Genomic DNA, 16850 nt, shown 5'->3' on the forward strand with positions numbered 1-16850 from the left:
TCGAGGTTAGAATTATCAGAATTTTTTAGGATTCCACCTGTAGTACTGACTGTACCTGCCTGCCAGTGCGCTTACGTCCGCTTCCGCCATTTCCCTCCCCCTGCACAAGCTCAACTCAGTGACCTCAGATGTAATGCTAGTACATGTACAAGCAACAATTAAATTAAATATTTTATTATGTACTTGAACAAGTACGAAGCAATGCGCCTATCTAGCTCCCTCGCCTGTTCAACCAGCTGACTGTACCCTCATCAGTCTCCTCACCTGTCACCGGTGTCACAGAGCTAGCCTAGAGTAGAGAGCTAGAGTCGAGAGAGGGAGAGAAAGTACTGAAGAAGTGCAGGACTTGTAGTTGTACTGTGTTGTGTGCGCACTGCTTTGGTTTGGGAGTTTGGCCTAATCTCCCGGACCGCAATACATCAATAGTGTCGTGGCTCGTGCGAACGATCAATGGCCAGTCCGACAACACGCAACAAACATCACCACCTCGCCGTGCACCTCGGCACCCAGTCACGCATCTGGCATTCACCTAGCCCTCCGCGAGCTGATATGTCAGTGATGAGGAAATTGAAAGGCGACACCGATCTCCCGGAGTTGTGTTGCCTTGTCAGGGCTAGTTTCCACGCGTCGGCATACATTGCGTAGATGGTGTATCGTCGACGTGGATGGGGAAAAGCAAGCGCGGCAGTCGCGCAGGTGCTGGCATGGTCTGCAGCTCTGTACAGTCTGTAGCCATTCGCCAAAACTGCACCAGGCATCACACTCACAGCTAGCTACAGGACCAAACCAAGGAGCGCGCTCGCGCTGGCTTTGTCTTCGACTTCACTCTGATCTTCTTCCCCTCAACTGCTAGCGTCAGCAGCGGATGCGAGCCGCATGTGGAATCGTCCTTTCTTGTCGCTGCTGCACCGCACCGACTTGTAGTTTTCTTGAAATCAAGACTGGAAGTCTGCATTCGACCTTTGGACTTGAACTTTTGAAGTCGACCTGGCCCTGTCTGGAGATCTATCCCGGTATCCGCGGCTGGCTACCTAGCTAGCTGTGGACGCATGAAGACCGAAGACCAAACTGACTGTGACCGTGTGGCCGTGTGGGTGTGAACTACTTGCCGACCTGGTGTTCTGTGTATGTACCGCCGGTCACAACACAATGCCACGTGTGCCGTGCTGCTCCGGTTGCTCGGACGAGCCGGAACGGGAGGATCCGTACGCACAGTTTTCCGACACGAAGCTCTTCATCGAGTCGGTGTCGGAGCGTGCCAAGACGCACCGGCAGCAGCTGGCTCTAGAGGCGGCGAAAGCTCGTGATAGGGTCGACTCCGGTTCGAATCCAGACGATGATACCACGGCAGGCCCCCAAACCAGTCTGCAGCGGTTGCAGCGCAACAATCCGTTTCAAGGCGTCCCGATGTGCCCCGCCATGCTCTTCTCGCAGGGCCAAGAAGCCAAGATCTGCCTATTCTGTGGGGAGGCGTTCGGAGTGAGCCGCCGCCGCCACCACTGCCGCCTGTGCGGGCATGTGTTTCACGGTGGACGGTGCTCGCGCAAGGAGCGCCTGACTGCCAGCCAAGCGGAGCCGGTCACAGTATGTGCGCTGTGCTACGGCTTCTACACGCACTACCGACAGTCCATGCAGCGAGGTGAGTGCAGAGAGCACATGTGCCGTGGAATTTTTCTGTTTGGCGCGCATGAGCAGTGCTGAAACCGAGACCCTTGGCTTGGCCGGTTGAGCTGCTCTTGCCCCGCCTCCACTGCTTCGGCTGCCAATGTGCCATCCCTATGTGTGTCCCTGTGAGTGTTGGACGGTGTTCGCACCATGATGGTTTGTGGCTATTTTGTAAAAAACAAACAAACAAACTAAAACAAAAACAAAAAACCTAGAGCTAGAATCTACAGGTGCAATAAAAAACCCTCACATCCGGACATCCCTAATCCGGGCACCTCCGTCTGGAGACGTCTATGGGCACCTTTTTGACCCATTATGATTTAGAGGCACAAAAATATTGCATGTCAACGAAAAACCGACCCCAGAAACTATTGATTGGCATTACAAAAAAAGGAAATATATTATTAAACTAGTCGTTTCTCTTCAACCCCCCCCCCCCCCCCCGTCCTCTTTCTGGACGTGCCCACACATACAAACTGTGCATCGATATGTTTCGAGAAACGAACAGGCGCTCAACCCCCTCCCCCCCCCCCCCCCCTAAACGACTAGTTTTCGTTTCTAAATAACTTCAACTCGGATGGTGAGCCAATTAATTATGGTGAAAAAGGAGAAGGACAAAATGTCACCATTTATGACTAACTGTCCACCAACGTAACCAGATCTTATACAGTCAGCGAGTGCAACAAAATGGCACAAAACTGACAAGGAGTACTGAGACACTCGCTGACTGTATAAGATCTGGTTACGTTGGTGGACAGTTAGTCATAACCCGTAACATTTTGTCCTTCTCCTTTTTCTAAATAAATTTCTATATTTATTTAGAAACGAAAACTAGTCGTTTAGGGGGGAGGGGGTTTAGCGCCTGTTCATTTCTTGAAACATATCGATGCACAGTTTGTATGTGTGGGCACGTCCAGAAAAGAAAAGAAAAACATCAATACTATGCATCGTTTGTATGTGTTCGTTTCTGAGGGAAGGGGAGGGGGGTTGAAGAGAAACGACTAGTTTTCGTTTCTAAATAAATATCGATATTTACGGATGACCCCTTACTTGCATTCAGAAAGTATTATAATAATAGCAATGAAAAGTATGAATGCCGCAGACATCACCACGCAACATGACAATTTGTTCAAGGTTTGGTTTTGTGTGTTTCTAAAATCGATTTTCACGTTCCGATCATCAGTGGAAATACGGAACTAAAGAGATCAAGGGAAAAACAAAGGTTAAAAATCCAAAGAAGTGTGACACATGACGGGTAACTTGTGGTAAGTATTACAATCTTTGTTTTTCCCTTGATCTCTTTAGTTCCGTATTTCCACTGATGATCGGAACGTGAAAATCGATTTTGGAAACACACAAAACCAAACCTTGAACAAATTGTCATGTTGCGTGGTGATGTCTACGGCATTCATACTTTTCATTGCTATTATTAAACTTTTATCTCCACGTAGATTATTTGTATATTAGAATTATACTAATATGTTGTTCTGTGTTACGGGCAATTCCTAGTTACGGGGGGGGGCGGTACTCAGGCCCAACCTGCCCAGATCTCGGGAGTTTTACTGTAAAGGCACTAGAGTATGCACTGGTCTGTACGTGAAGGAAATGCTGACCACATACATGTAATCACACATTACACCTGAAACCTGGCAAGTCCCTGAAACCTGGCAAGTCCCTGAAACCTGGCAAGTCCCTGAAACCTGGCAAGTCCCTGAAACCTGGCAAGTCCCTGAAACCTGGCAAGTCCCTGAAACCTGGCAAGTCCCTGAAACCTGGCAAGTCCCTGAAACCTGGCAAGTCCCTGAAACCTGGCAAGTCCCTGAAACCTGGCAAGTCCCTGAAACCTGGCAAGTCCCTGAAACCTGGCGGGTCCCCCCCCCCCCCCCAACACCGAAATTTTAATACATGGGCGGCGATGATGGGCCTCAACCAGCTAAAACAGCCCTTTGGGTCAACATTTTCAAAATTCCTTTTTGGTTAGAAATTTGTTGAACCACATCTACTGAAGGACCTCAGCCAAGAAAAAAATCAATATTCCGATTCTAAACGGGTGTATACACCAATATACAATAATTATTATGTTCTCCAAATTGGTGCAATGTATGTATACGATGTATGTGTACAATGAATATTCAGCATTCGAAGGTGGGTGGGCAGCTTGAATACTTTTGAAATAGTGAAGTAAGCAGCCATAATGACAAAGAATAGCTGATGATTGCAGAGAAATGATCGACATATTCGCAGCTGCATCCTGCGTGGAGTCGTTCCGCAATCTCGTCTTCCATTTCTTCCTCCGCAGCTGAAGACATTGCCTGTTCATATGGTGAAGTAAAATAAAGAAACAACAACAACATGACGTCGCTGCCGTCACTAGCCCCAGACTCAGAATTTATCTCAGGTGACGACTCCTCATCTTCCGACTCTGACGAGTCATCGGCCACCTTGAGCCGCATCGCAGTAGGAGATGACGGCTGCGATTCCGCCTCGCTGTCGACATCGATGTCGGAACCAAAGAACGTTTCATCCTCATTCAGAACTTCAGCGGCTACTTCAGCATCCACTCCCCACCAGGCTCGAGCTAGCTGTAGACAATGACTGCCGTGTGTGCTCTGCGAACAGCTCTGGCGTCCGCAACCATTGCAACAAGATCAAGGAACACTGGAGTCGCCACTCGGCACCACTTCAACTTCAAAATAAATTACTTCAAGCAAGGAGTTCAAGAAAGCGTCGCGCTGTTTGCAGCGCGATCAAAAAACCGTTGAACGTCACAAATCGACCTTTTCTCGAAAAAAATTACAAAATCTCTAAGGGTCGTTTTTGCTGATTGCGGCTCACATCTAAAATGTCATGTTATACAGTAATCCCAACACGAACAAGAACAAACTGAAATGCACTCACTGTATACCTGCTAGGCATTTCCCAAATCAGCCCGATTTTTTTCGCCTAGTCCGCTTTTCGATCGGCTAAGCCGGGACTGTCCAAATTCGGCCATATTATGAGCCCCAAAGTCAGAATTACCGCTCGCATGTACTTTTACACGAACGCTGTAGAGGCACTGAAACATCCATTTTCGGCGAATTCAGTGCGAAATTTGTAAATTTGGTGCAATTATCGGCGATTTCCTGACAGCCATTGATTTCGGCGTCTTTTTATTGCTGACTGTTTTCAGAAATGCCTAAAGTCGCAGTCACCTTTCGCAGATAATGGCTACAGAAATTGTATCTGCATGCTGTTGAGGCACTAAAACATCGATTTTCGGCAAATTCGGTGCGAAAATTGCATATTCGGCGAAAAGATCGATGATTTCTTCAAAACCACTGTTTTCGGCCAATTTTTCTGCCAGCCGATTTGGGGAAAAAATTCAATTTTTTCCGAGTTGAGCTGAACTTCTGATTCTTGCGTAGATGCATGCGTAGAGAATACATTTTTGTGTTATTATTATTCTACACCATAGCTCAGTGGTTAGAGCATCGCTAGCTACAAGCGAGGGTCCCTGGTTCGAGTCCTGGTGGTGACAGTCAATTTTTTCTTCAGACTTTTCCCGTTTGTGTCTTTCCCTCAAACTAGTGAAGATTATTATTATTGGCAATAAATAAGATAAATTGTGCACTCATAACAACAGCAAAAATGAAGAAAGTCAAGTTCCATAACGTTTTCGAAGCGTGGGAGACCACGAAAACATCCGCTGCCTATTTCTACACCTAGCACGGCTCACAATTCGGAAACAGAAACACCGACTACTTCCATGGAGAACGAGCAGACTAATCTGGTTCCCCCTCGGAAACCGGACCACGGCAAGGGAGGCCGCCGGACGGTCGCTCCTCGACAAACCATGTTGCTACAACGGTAAGAGCGGAAGGGGTACAACTTGAAAACAGAGCAGAACCGAGGAGAAGCAAGAGACTAGCAGAGGCACGACTGAGACAAGTGGAGAACACAAGGCAAGGAGACGCAGGAGGAAGCACAGGCACGGCACAGAACGAATCAAGGAGAGGGAAGCGGTGTCGCGAGGAGATGGAGACTGATGACGACGAATACGAGTGCGATGGGATGGACGGCGGCATTGGAATGGAGGTGGAGGATGAGAGTAGTGATGAGGAGGATTTTGATGTTGACAAGAGGAAGTCTGCAGTGTACAAGCATTTGGTGTCCAGTCCAGAATGTCGTAAGGTGTTTGACGATTCCTGGTTTAGTGTTATTCGTTGCGCACGTTTCTTCAAGCAATTGCAGGTGTTGGAAGCTGTGTATATTCGTACTCGTGACCCTGTGCTATGTAAACAGAAAGAAAACGTTGTAGCACGCACACTCTTCAAGTAATACACACGCACCATTACATTCATTCACACAGTATCACATTCATCTGCCACTACCTTTCTCACATACACTATATTCACACATTGCAAAGGTGCAAACTTCGCTTTTTGTACCTGTTAGCTGCTGTATTTCTACCTGAAACCATATTAGCTACATGTATATAAGTGTGTGTTTTAGTTATTACATTTTTATGTGACGGCGTTCCACTGATGACAGTCACAAGAAAACGTTATGGAACTTGACTTATGACTCTTATCCACAGTGATGGTAAATCTATCCTTCTTAGATCAATCCATATCTGGCTTGCATCATACTGGCAACTCACACCAATCAAGAGGGCCCTCGGCCATTCGCTTGATATCATGGGGAGCGCATCAAACTATGTCCACTGCGAGCAAATACAAATTGCAATTTCAAGTTTGGACTTCACGGATAATTTCAAAGTTTTTAGGAAATTAGAGGCCACATGCCACGTACTGCTCTTTTCTCTCCGAAACTCAACTCTTGCAAGCCAGATATGAAAGAAAGAAAAAATCATCAGTCACACCACCAGGATTCGAACCAGGGACCTTGCTATTCGCGAGCAATGCTCTAACATACTGAGCTACAGTATGACTCTTATCCACGGTGATGGTAAATCTATCCTTCTTCGATCAATCCACATCTGGCTTGCATCATACTGGCAACTCACATTTTGAAATTCTCCGTGAAGTCCAAATTTGAAATTGCAATTTGTATTTGCTCGCAGTGGACATAGTTTGATGCGCTCCCCATGATATAAAGCGAATGGCGGAGGGCCCTCTTGATTGGTGTGAGTTGCCAGTATGATGCAAGCCAGATGTGGATTATTTTTACTGGCAATGATTTTTGCGAAATTTTCCTTGAGAACAATTCTCAGCCTGACTGAGTTTTACCCGAATGAAAGTGAAAGAAACCCCATGACAGCCACATCGCCGATGTATGGGTGCAGCAAAGGGTTGTGTTCACGATGTCCATGCCAAAAAATTCTCCGAAAGACTTTACAATGGAGCTAGTCAGTCGAGAATAGTTGAAAAAAATTGTGCGTTTCGGAGCAGTAGACAAAAATGAGCGAGCAAGCTGAAGGTTGTCTTGAACAAGCCTATTTTGTTGGCACTGTGGTTACCCTCGATCCTGTTCTGTGTCATGTTAGTAACGGTTATGGCAAAATCAATGGTCCTACTGGTTGTTTGGTACGTTTCGCCATCGTATTTATTCGAACAAGAATGGGTGAGACATTAGGAAATTAGAGGCCACATGCCACGTGCTGCTCTCCGGAACTCAGCACTTTGTGTGACTGATGATTTTTCTTTCTTTCATATCTGGCTTGCAAGTGCTGAGTTTCGGAGAGAAAAGAGCAGTACGTGGCATGTGGCCTCTGATTTCCTAATACTTTGAAATTCTCCGTGAAGTCCAAATTTGAAATTGCAAGAATGGGTGAGACATTTTCGAAATTTGAGAAAAATCGGAAAGACAAAAAGAGGGGCGATTTACGGTGCTATTCTCCGTATCATGGTTGAAATCGCCCATAACTCACGACAAGTAAGTTAGATCCTGAACTTTGTGTACACGAAGAACGTATGTTGTCGCTACAATTGTTTAGTGTAAAAATTGATAGCCCGAAACACTGGCAAAAAGTTAATAAAAAAATTCACGGTTCGCGTGAGACTCGGCTGAACGCCGAGTTTTTCGCATCAGCCGTGGGAACGCCACCACCCTCTAGGATCAAGGTGCAGATGCAGCGCCTAAACGGTGGGAGGTGAGTGGATCAGACCCACCACCAAGTGGTCAAAGACCGAAATCCCATTAGCTGCATCCATGTTACCCTCGTGACAGGCCACGAAAAAAAAGTTAGCACTTATAATATTACATTTTCGAAAAAAGTGTCAGCACCGACGCAATCCACACAGACAAATAAAGCCAATTTAGTAACCGAACGACAATATTAAAGCCATATTAAAACTCAGTCAGAGTTGTGAAAAGCATGCAAAGTGTGTTGTCAGCCTGATCTGTGTGTGTGTGTGTGCGCGCGTGTGTGTGTGTGTGTGTATGTGTGTGTGTGTGTGTGTTTATGTATGTGTGTGTGTGTGCGTGCGTGCGCGTGTTCTTATACCTATTAGTTCATGTAAAATCACATATTTTTCGTCGGGCCATATCGTTTCGGTTCATCTTTACCAGGGCATCGCGAGGTGCATTTCCAGCCACCAGTACTGTACTATTGGATGGGCAGCCGGCAAGGTCAAACCAGTTGACGAAACCAGGCGCGTGTTTCAGCTGGACACCTGTCGATTTCACCAGCAAACTTACCATGGCATCTTCCACATTGCCCGGTAAACCCTCCGAAATCCGCAGCAGTGCTGCAGTGGAGGCCATCTTCCACAACGTCGTGCGACATGATGTAAGCAAAGCCAGAGGGAAAGCGGGGGTACTCGCTCAGTCCTTTCAGTTTATCTGAATCTACACAGTTCTTGGATTTGGGATGCTTCTCACAGTGTGTGATGTAAGTAGAAAGGTGATCATGACCGGCATAAAATCTCGTCCTCTCCTGGCCGTTCAGCCAAGGTATGAGATACCGAAACACAACGTAAGCGTCATCGTCCACCAGCATCACGTAATCAAAGCGCTCGCTTCTGAGCCGACTCCAGTACAGTGACCAGAGCGTTTTACCTAGCATCTTGTCATACCTATCCCAGAAGGGTCCGACCACCATATCGTTGTTTTTCAGAGACTCATGTCGCAGCTTCTCCGTGATGGTGGCGTTGGTTGACCTTCCTGTCATGAACAAGCACTTCACTGCAGCTTGACTGGATCCATTCTGCTCCTCGATTTCCATCATCCGGGAAGGATGCCACAGGCCTGCAGTTGCGCATTTGTTGAACCAAAGGGAACGCAACAGAGCACGCTCCTGGAAGTACGCAGGGCCACTCTTCACCATTATCAGAATGGACACGCTCGACTTCGCATACCCGGAAAACCTTTCTTGTGTATCCGTCAGGCCAGGTGGTGGATGCCAATTCCATGTGCCCGTCTTGGCGAAATTATTATTTGAGCTGTCGTGGTCGCTATCACTACTAGTTCTGATACGACCATGTAATTCTAGCTTGGGAACTTCTTGTATAGTGCTAACTGGACCGGGAGGCCCCTGTCCAGATATCACGATGCGGGCGTGCTGCACGGCTACGAAGGAAAACCACCCGAACGCGTATGTACTAGTAATGCCCCTGCAAAGACTGGATCCGAGTGGACCTAGAAGTCGGTGCGTTGTCTGAGACTACTAGCTAGCTGTCATTAGGCACTTGCAAGCCCATTTGGCTCCGCTCTGGCCATAGTGAAGCACAGTATCCGTTGGGTAGGCAACTCATGATGTCATATCACATGATCACTCCTGTATAGTATTCATTTGTACAGGTGTACCCTCGTTAGCACGACGACATCCGTTACAAGTTCTTGCTCTCCTGCTCCGCGCCCTTCCACTCCCCATTTTGTTTCCTTTGGTGCACATGTGCAGCTGTGATGCCGAGACCCTTGGTCGGCTGAGCCTCACAGGTCCCACCCACTCCGTCCTGCTGGATATGTACCATTGTGTCGAGTTCTCCTCCTAATTTTAGTTCATCATGCAGTGAGTGTTCAATAGTAAAAAAATAAAAAAATAAAAAAAATAAACAAGCCGAACCATATTAGTATAGACAATGCTCAAAGACCCCTGATGGCTGAAACGTGTACATTCGTGTCCGGATAGAAGATAATACTCGATACAAGACAAAGAATTCGCACCCCCCTCCCCCCCCCCCCCCCCCCCCCCTCCCCCAGTGTCTACTAAGGAGGGTAGGCCTGTACTTGGTCAGGTTCTCTTTGTCTGACTTCTTGTCAGGGACTCAGGGAAGTGATTGGTTGTATCCTCATATGACTCTGCGATGCCCTGCTGTACTGCAGACGGGTGCTCGACCCCCGTTGGAAATGTATGCAACAGTGCCCACCCTCTTGACCAGGGATCGCACAAATCCTGAGAGTTTTGATGGGCCTGTACGACTCCTGGCTCTTGACCTTTGGTCGGTGTATGAGATGCACGAACAGTTTTCGTAGGATGAGTGCTTTTCATGTAGTACTGAATGCGGTAAGTAGGACTCACCCATCTTCCCCTCCCCACCTGGATCTACTCGAAGAGTGGCGGAGGTAGGGACGCTCTGGTGGGCTTTTACGGTACTAGTGGAAGAGGTTAGAGCATGTTGATTGTGAGGAGCCTGAACCTTGCTCTTATCTCTCGGGTGTATTCCCATGAATTCCCTGCCAAATATCCATCGGTATGGCGCTGTGGCATGGAAAGCTATGGGCATGCCAATTCTCATTGCTTGCCATCCTTGTCACTGCCTTTTCACATTATCATTTACTTCGTCACCTGCAAAATAGTGGTTGCGACTTTGTCACGTACCCGTGGTTTTTATCTTCTCTGCCCCGGTATTGTCCAGGAAGGAAGTTCACGGAGTACGGGCGCAACCGCAGCTGCATCCACCGCTCCATGGTGCTGTCATCGGAGTGCGATGCGCTGCATCTGGGCCAGCCGATACGCATAGCCGGGCGAAGCAGCGAGCGTCATTTGCGAGGTGGGTATTGAGTACTCAGTAACCCCCTGCACAATCGGTGTGTTTAGAACAATAACCAATAGCCGCCAGCGACTGGTTAAAAATCACGTAGCCAATCTTGGACAATCCACTTGTCCAGGCAAGAAGGCGGCAATGCCTGTTCATTCTGGCGACGTAAAATAAAAATAATATACCAACCAACCAACGAACAAAAACACGGCTCGCATGAGACTCGGCTGGAAGCCGAGTTTTGCGCATGCGTAGGAAGCCCCCCCCAAGAATCATGGCGCAGATGCAGCTCCTACGGGTGGGAGGTGAGTAGATCACACCCACCAATTTGCAAAATGATATGTAGAGCGGGTAAGTGATAATTTAAAAGATGCAATGACTCATGCAATGACTCATGCAATGATTCATGCAATTCTGTGCTACTGCATGTACATGACTTGCTCTCATCATGCACATAAAAAAGTGGCGCTCGTACTCTGAAGGGTGACTTATTTATTTTGAAAGGGGGCGGTCAACAGGTGAAGGAGGGCGCAGCGACCCGCTGTGTCGCTTTGGCGAGAACCCTGCTATTCACTGTCCTTCTCGAGCTGCTAATCCAAGCTGACAATTCCCACTGCCACTGGTTGTGTACGCTGTACAGATACTGCAAGCATAACCGACATACAGCTGGTGGACGTTGCAGAAGTCAGCCTGGGCTACCCGTCCGGTGCACGTAAGTATGACCGCATATCTCGAATATCCATCACCCTGATTATCCTAGCACCTCGAATATCCAAGTACTTCAGCTATCCATGCACCTCGATTATCCATGCACCTCTATTATCCAATGCGTCCAATCCCTGATTTTCCTAGCATCTTTCTTACGCCATTATCTGAATACTGTAATTTCACAAATTTTCGATGCACTTTTATTTTCGGTACTTTCTGTGCATCTGTTTCATACCTAAAATTTCAATACACCGAACAAACACTAACACACATGATTCAATAGGGAACTGCTTCCCTGTACCGAAAATTTCTGTTCACCTAACCTGGCCTTTTGCCCTCATGCCGAAAATATTGAGCACCTAAAATTTCTGAAATTCGAGTATCCAAAAAACAGTTACCCTCTCCCCCCCCCCCCCCCCCCCCTTACCGATTACCTAACCACCTCAGTTATTCAATTCCTGATTATCCAAACACATCCACCATCCAATCCCTGATTATCCAAACACCCCGTTGTTCAATCCCTGATTATCCGAACACCTCAGTTTTCTGACCATGATTATTCAAGTGCCTTGTTTGTATGTGTATGTGTGCACGTGTGTGTGTGTGTGTGTGTGTGTGTGTGTGTGTGTGTGTGTGTGTGTGTGCATGTGTTTGTATGTGCGTGTGTGCGCGTGCGTGTGTGTGCGTGTGCACTGTGTGTCCTTGCATGTGTGTGTGTGTACGTGTGTGTGTGTGTGTACACACTGTTTGTGCTTGCATGCGTGTGTGTGTGTGTGTGTATATATGTGTGTGTGTGTGTGTGTGTGTGTGTGTGTGTGTTTGTGTGTGTGTTTGTGTGCGCGTGCGTGTGTGTGTGTATGTTTGCACGCAGTGATGGGCCTATCGGAGGGTGCAGATGCCCCCGTCATTAAACTGGCAACCACCAGCCGCTCCCTTCTCCTCGGTCTAGAGTCGCGTGAGGACCAGAAACTGTAAGTCACTCACATGAGAGTTTACTGGTTATAGCAGGTAGGCACCGGCGGATTCTGCCGGCAGAAAAATTGGCAGAATTCGGTACTTTTTCTGGTAAGTTTCATGCATGTTTGGTATGTGGATAAAGAAATGGAGTAGAATTCGAGGAATTGCCTGCCATAAGGTTTGTATGGTTCTGCCAATTTCACTGCTTTTCGAGGAGAATCTGCCACCTTTTCGAGCATAATCCGCCGGTGCCGAATACCAGGGGCATATCTGGTCCCCCTTTTAGAGGGCGCATGGCCGTTGTGCTTGTTCATACGGGTAGAATGTCTGGTGCACGTCAACATGGTCTTTACAGTAAAACCTGTGACTAACGACCACCCCTTGGGGCCAGAGAAAGCGGTCTTTAGTGGCAGGTGGTCCTAAGTTAGAGGTTTGCACCGCATCGCACAACCATAATAGTTATATGAATGTTAGACCGTCCGTACCTGGCAAAGTGGTCATAGTAGAGTAAAACCTGTCAAGGCGACCATTCAGAAAAGGCGACCACCTGCCCCAGAAGACCACTGCTACCAGGACCAAGGGATGCTATTTCCAGTCAAATGACCCTGGGTAAGGAGACGACGTTTTGAATGTCCCTTGAGTGGTCGTCTTAGACAGGTACTAGGTTTCACTGTACCAGGCCGGTCGCTATTCACGGTGGTCTTTAGTTACAGGTGTTACCGTATACTGTAAAAGCAGAATTTTTCAGTGGTGTTTTATTTTCGGTAACTTCGGTGCCGACAATTTTTACCGAAAATAAAACGCACCGAAAATGTCGGCATAGTACTAGTACACTTACCTGGAACGCGGGTTTACTGAAAATTTCCCTCCGCCGAACCGCCGATTTTGGAGAATACCGAAAATATTACACCACCGAAAATTTCTGCTTTTACAGTACGTAGTGAAATGTCTAAGCTGGTAGTGTTCCAGTACTCACTAGTTGAGGTACATGTACTAGTAATGGAAATGGGAGAAGTCAGAAGAAATCATCTGACGTCACGACTCGAACCAGAGATACTCGCTTATGGCCTAGTTGTGTTGCTCAGCACAATTGTATGTAACGCGGGCATGCTAGCTTCAGTACTGTTGGTCGCCGAAGAACTGGGGGGGGGGGGGGCAGCCTCCTAACCTAGACCGTTCTTACTTTCATGTGTTACAACCAATGCACAGTTGAGTCGCCCTGTACTCGTATACATTGGAATGCTGTGCTTGGTGAAATTCTAAGCTACAGAAAACTCTCCACGTCCATGCACTCTAAAGCCGACCATTGCTACCCTCGGTAGCCATTACTCACACCAATAATCTCAAACAACGAACGGGGTCACGGGTAAAAGATCTATGAGTGTTATGTATTTTAGAAACAACCGAAGGGCATCATCGTTCACAGTTTTATTGATACTCTAAGCTGGCCGTTCTCCGGTGCTCCGTTCTTCGGCGCCCAGCAGTACTGTGTTGATCTGGAGAGCTGAGATGCGAAACCCCTTAAATCCATCACTTTTCGGACAATGGCCAAAAACGGATTCATTCTATGTGTGGTTTTGTAATAAATTTGTATCTAAATCCATATTTGGGGTTCCAGTTTTGAAATGGTTCTAGTCAGATTTTGAATGTGAAATTTGGCCTGGTGGTGCCCCCCCAGACCTCTTCATTACACTGAGGTGAAAATCTGATTTTCTCAAATTTGTCGCTTCTCGGGTTTTGTATCTCAGCTCTTCATGCACTCTTGGTGTGATACTACGGGTTTTCACTGTTCTGCTGCTGCTACTGCAGGTGGCTGGAGGGTGTGCGCGCAGCGGTACATGTCACCAAGCGTGCAGTGTTCATTGCTGAGGCCAGTGGAGAGTCATGGCGTCAGGAAAACCAGAGCATTATGACCCGCCGCAGCAAGGAGAGAGCACGGCGCATGCTTGGCTACAGTCTCGCCAAGGACAAGTGGAGTGAGCCGATTGCATCGCCACCGCCAGCTTCGTCACGTAGGCACTAGCGTGTGTGTGTGTGGGAGGGGGGGGGGGGGGGGGAGGGTGCGTGTGTGTTTGTGTATGTGCTTGTGTGTGTGCATGCATGCATAATATTATGTGCGTTTGTGTGTACATCCGTGTGAACATGTGTATTAATAATGTGTGTGTCTGTGCACTCGTGTAAGTCCGCATGTGTCTGTGGTGCGTATGTGCCTATGTCTCTTCTTGCTCATGCATGTATGTGCATTATGGCACTGCGTTCCTACGTATCTGTGTGTGCATGTGTTTGGGGTGTGTGAATGTACCTGGAGAAGGCTGTACATTGCTATGTACTTAGTAACTGACTGTTGTTTATCTATGCATATACATGTACATGTGCTGACAAGCTAAGTGCCAGGCACCAGATAAACACTGTAGTTTTTAACCCGACTGCAATAGTTCTCATTTCAGTTTTATCGTGACCTGACTTCCCTAACTTTAACACACACACACACACACACACACACAAACACACACACGCACGCACACACACACACACACACACCACTCTCTCTTGCTGCCCTAGGCATGCCCAATCAGCCACAGCAGCAGCAGTCACAATCGGCACGTCGCACAAGTGGTTCAACACCGGAAGGAGGCCAGCAGCAGCCGCATCATCATCAACATCAGAGGCAGCAGCACGGCAGCAGCACGACCGCCGCTGTGTCCTACGACCGCACGTCCGTCTCCAGCGACACGGACAGTGTTCCCAGCGTACCGCAGAACAGTGCCACAAACAGCGGATGCCCCTCGCCGCTGCCTGCACGTCGCACAGCAGCCTACCCACCGCCGTCAGCTAACAACAGCAGCAATGGCAACAATAACAACAACAGCAGTAGAAGCTCGTCGTCCCGGCCCGTGCACACCGATCTTGCTCAGGCCGTTGTGGAGATGGAAATGAGCGATGTGGCGGCCAACGGACAGAAGCAGAAGTGGACGGTGCGCGCAACCTCCAGCATGCCCCAGTCGCCACCGCGGAAAGTCAACAGCCCCGCCGCCGACTCTGAGCATCATCATCATCAGCAGCAGCAACAACAGCATCAGCAGCAAATGCACGCCACACGTGTATCGCCGCGTGACTACACCCCGTCGCCTAGTCACATGCACATTGGTGGTCTTGACTCTGATGACGGTGCGGCTGCGACTGCTGGTGGTGATGACATTGGTGGTGGAGACCGGGCAGCATCAGCAGCAGCGGGAGCACTCTGGCCGACGGACGGCAGGCGGCCACAGAGACCGCCGCGTCGCAAGCCAGGCCCGCCTCGTCCTCCGCCGCCTGCCATTGTGCGCGCATCACCGCCGGTGCCCATCGACGAGACGCTCGACGAGTCGGCCTACATCTCAAAGCTTGCCGCCGACATACCCGTTGCTCCCCTCCAGCGTGACAGCGCGCAGCAACGCTCCTCCGGTCGCCGCCAGCGATCACCGGTGACGAAAGACTCCTCCTCGGCAATCCTGAGCCCGACGGATGCACCGGCAGCGATGGGGCCGACTGGACCCACGTCGCTGATACGTGCCGCTCAGCTGCGCCTCTCGGGTCGTCGCTCTCCCAAACCAGCAGCTCCTGCCAGGGGTGCATCCCCCGCTGCAGCTGCTTCTGCCAGAGGTGCGTCCCCCGCTGCTGCTGCTGCGGCGGCGTCGGTGACGGGCTATCGGAACTCTCCACAGCGGGGCGAAGCAGCAACAGCAGGTACGCCGACGTCACCGCTAGCCTACCCACAGCCTGTAGCGTGCATACCGAGCGATGACTACGGGCATGCAGCAGCACAGACGGCTCGACCACTGGAGCTTGCAGCTTCTCCGTTACACCAAGCCAATGCTGCTGCTGCTGCTGCTGCTGCTGCTGCTGCTGCGCCGTCCGATGAGATGGAGTATGCCACGGAGGATGATTGAGCAGAGGACACGCCGTGTACTGCCATCAACGTGTGTGTTTTCCGGTGAGATCCAGTGTATTGACTCAAAACTGACTTCTGAGACGGACTAATGCTAATAAACTGCTAATCACCTGTGCCTTCAGTGTCAGACCAGTGATAGTGACGACCTCTTCATCCATTCTCGCAATGCAGCGTAACAAAGAGCTTTGTTTTCTTGTTATTTCTCTTTCTGACCACGACTACAATGTAGTAGCCGCTTAGAAGTGTCTTTTTTCAAGTGACCTTGCCCTGTTGAGTTTCGGCTACATGTGCATGCGGTATGGTTATGCGGTGATGTTTGCCGTGTGTGTGTGTGTGTGTGTGTGTGTGTGTGCGCGCGCGTGCGTGCGTGCATACATGCGTGCGTGTGTGCATGTATGTTGTAAGACTGTGATCGGGGTTTGATGACATGATCGAACTCGGCTTGCATGTTATGGTATCTGGCACATGTGTTCGTGCTTCCAAGCTGAACCTAGATCATCAGATCTAAGCTTAAGGAGTCTTTTGGCTACTTCGAAGTAACAACCCATGCACTAGGGCTGAAATGGTTAGTGCAGTACCCAGGCGCATGCCCCGTATGGGTTCCTGGGTGCCCGGAACCCCCCCTTTTTCGCTCAAAATGCAGGATTTTGCTTCATTTTTGAAATTTT

General features: G+C 48.8%; 1 protein-coding gene across 1 annotated transcript; it reads left to right on the forward strand.

The window, feature by feature from the left end:
• The first annotated feature begins 769 nt into the window (after window positions 1-769).
• LOC135810324 (proline-rich protein 36-like) lies at window positions 770-16442 on the forward strand. Its single transcript, XM_065323810.1, has 6 exons — window positions 770-1639; window positions 10464-10598; window positions 11227-11298; window positions 12166-12265; window positions 14061-14263; window positions 14814-16442. The coding sequence occupies exons 1-6, from the start codon at window positions 1150-1152 to the stop codon at window positions 16178-16180; spliced, it is 2367 nt and encodes a 788-aa protein (XP_065179882.1). The 5' UTR covers window positions 770-1149; the 3' UTR covers window positions 16181-16442.
• Window positions 16443-16850: the final 408 nt, after the last annotated feature.

This window comes from Sycon ciliatum, chromosome 2, assembly GCF_964019385.1.
Source record: "Sycon ciliatum chromosome 2, ocSycCili1.1, whole genome shotgun sequence".
Taxonomy (NCBI): domain Eukaryota; kingdom Metazoa; phylum Porifera; class Calcarea; order Leucosolenida; family Sycettidae; genus Sycon; species Sycon ciliatum.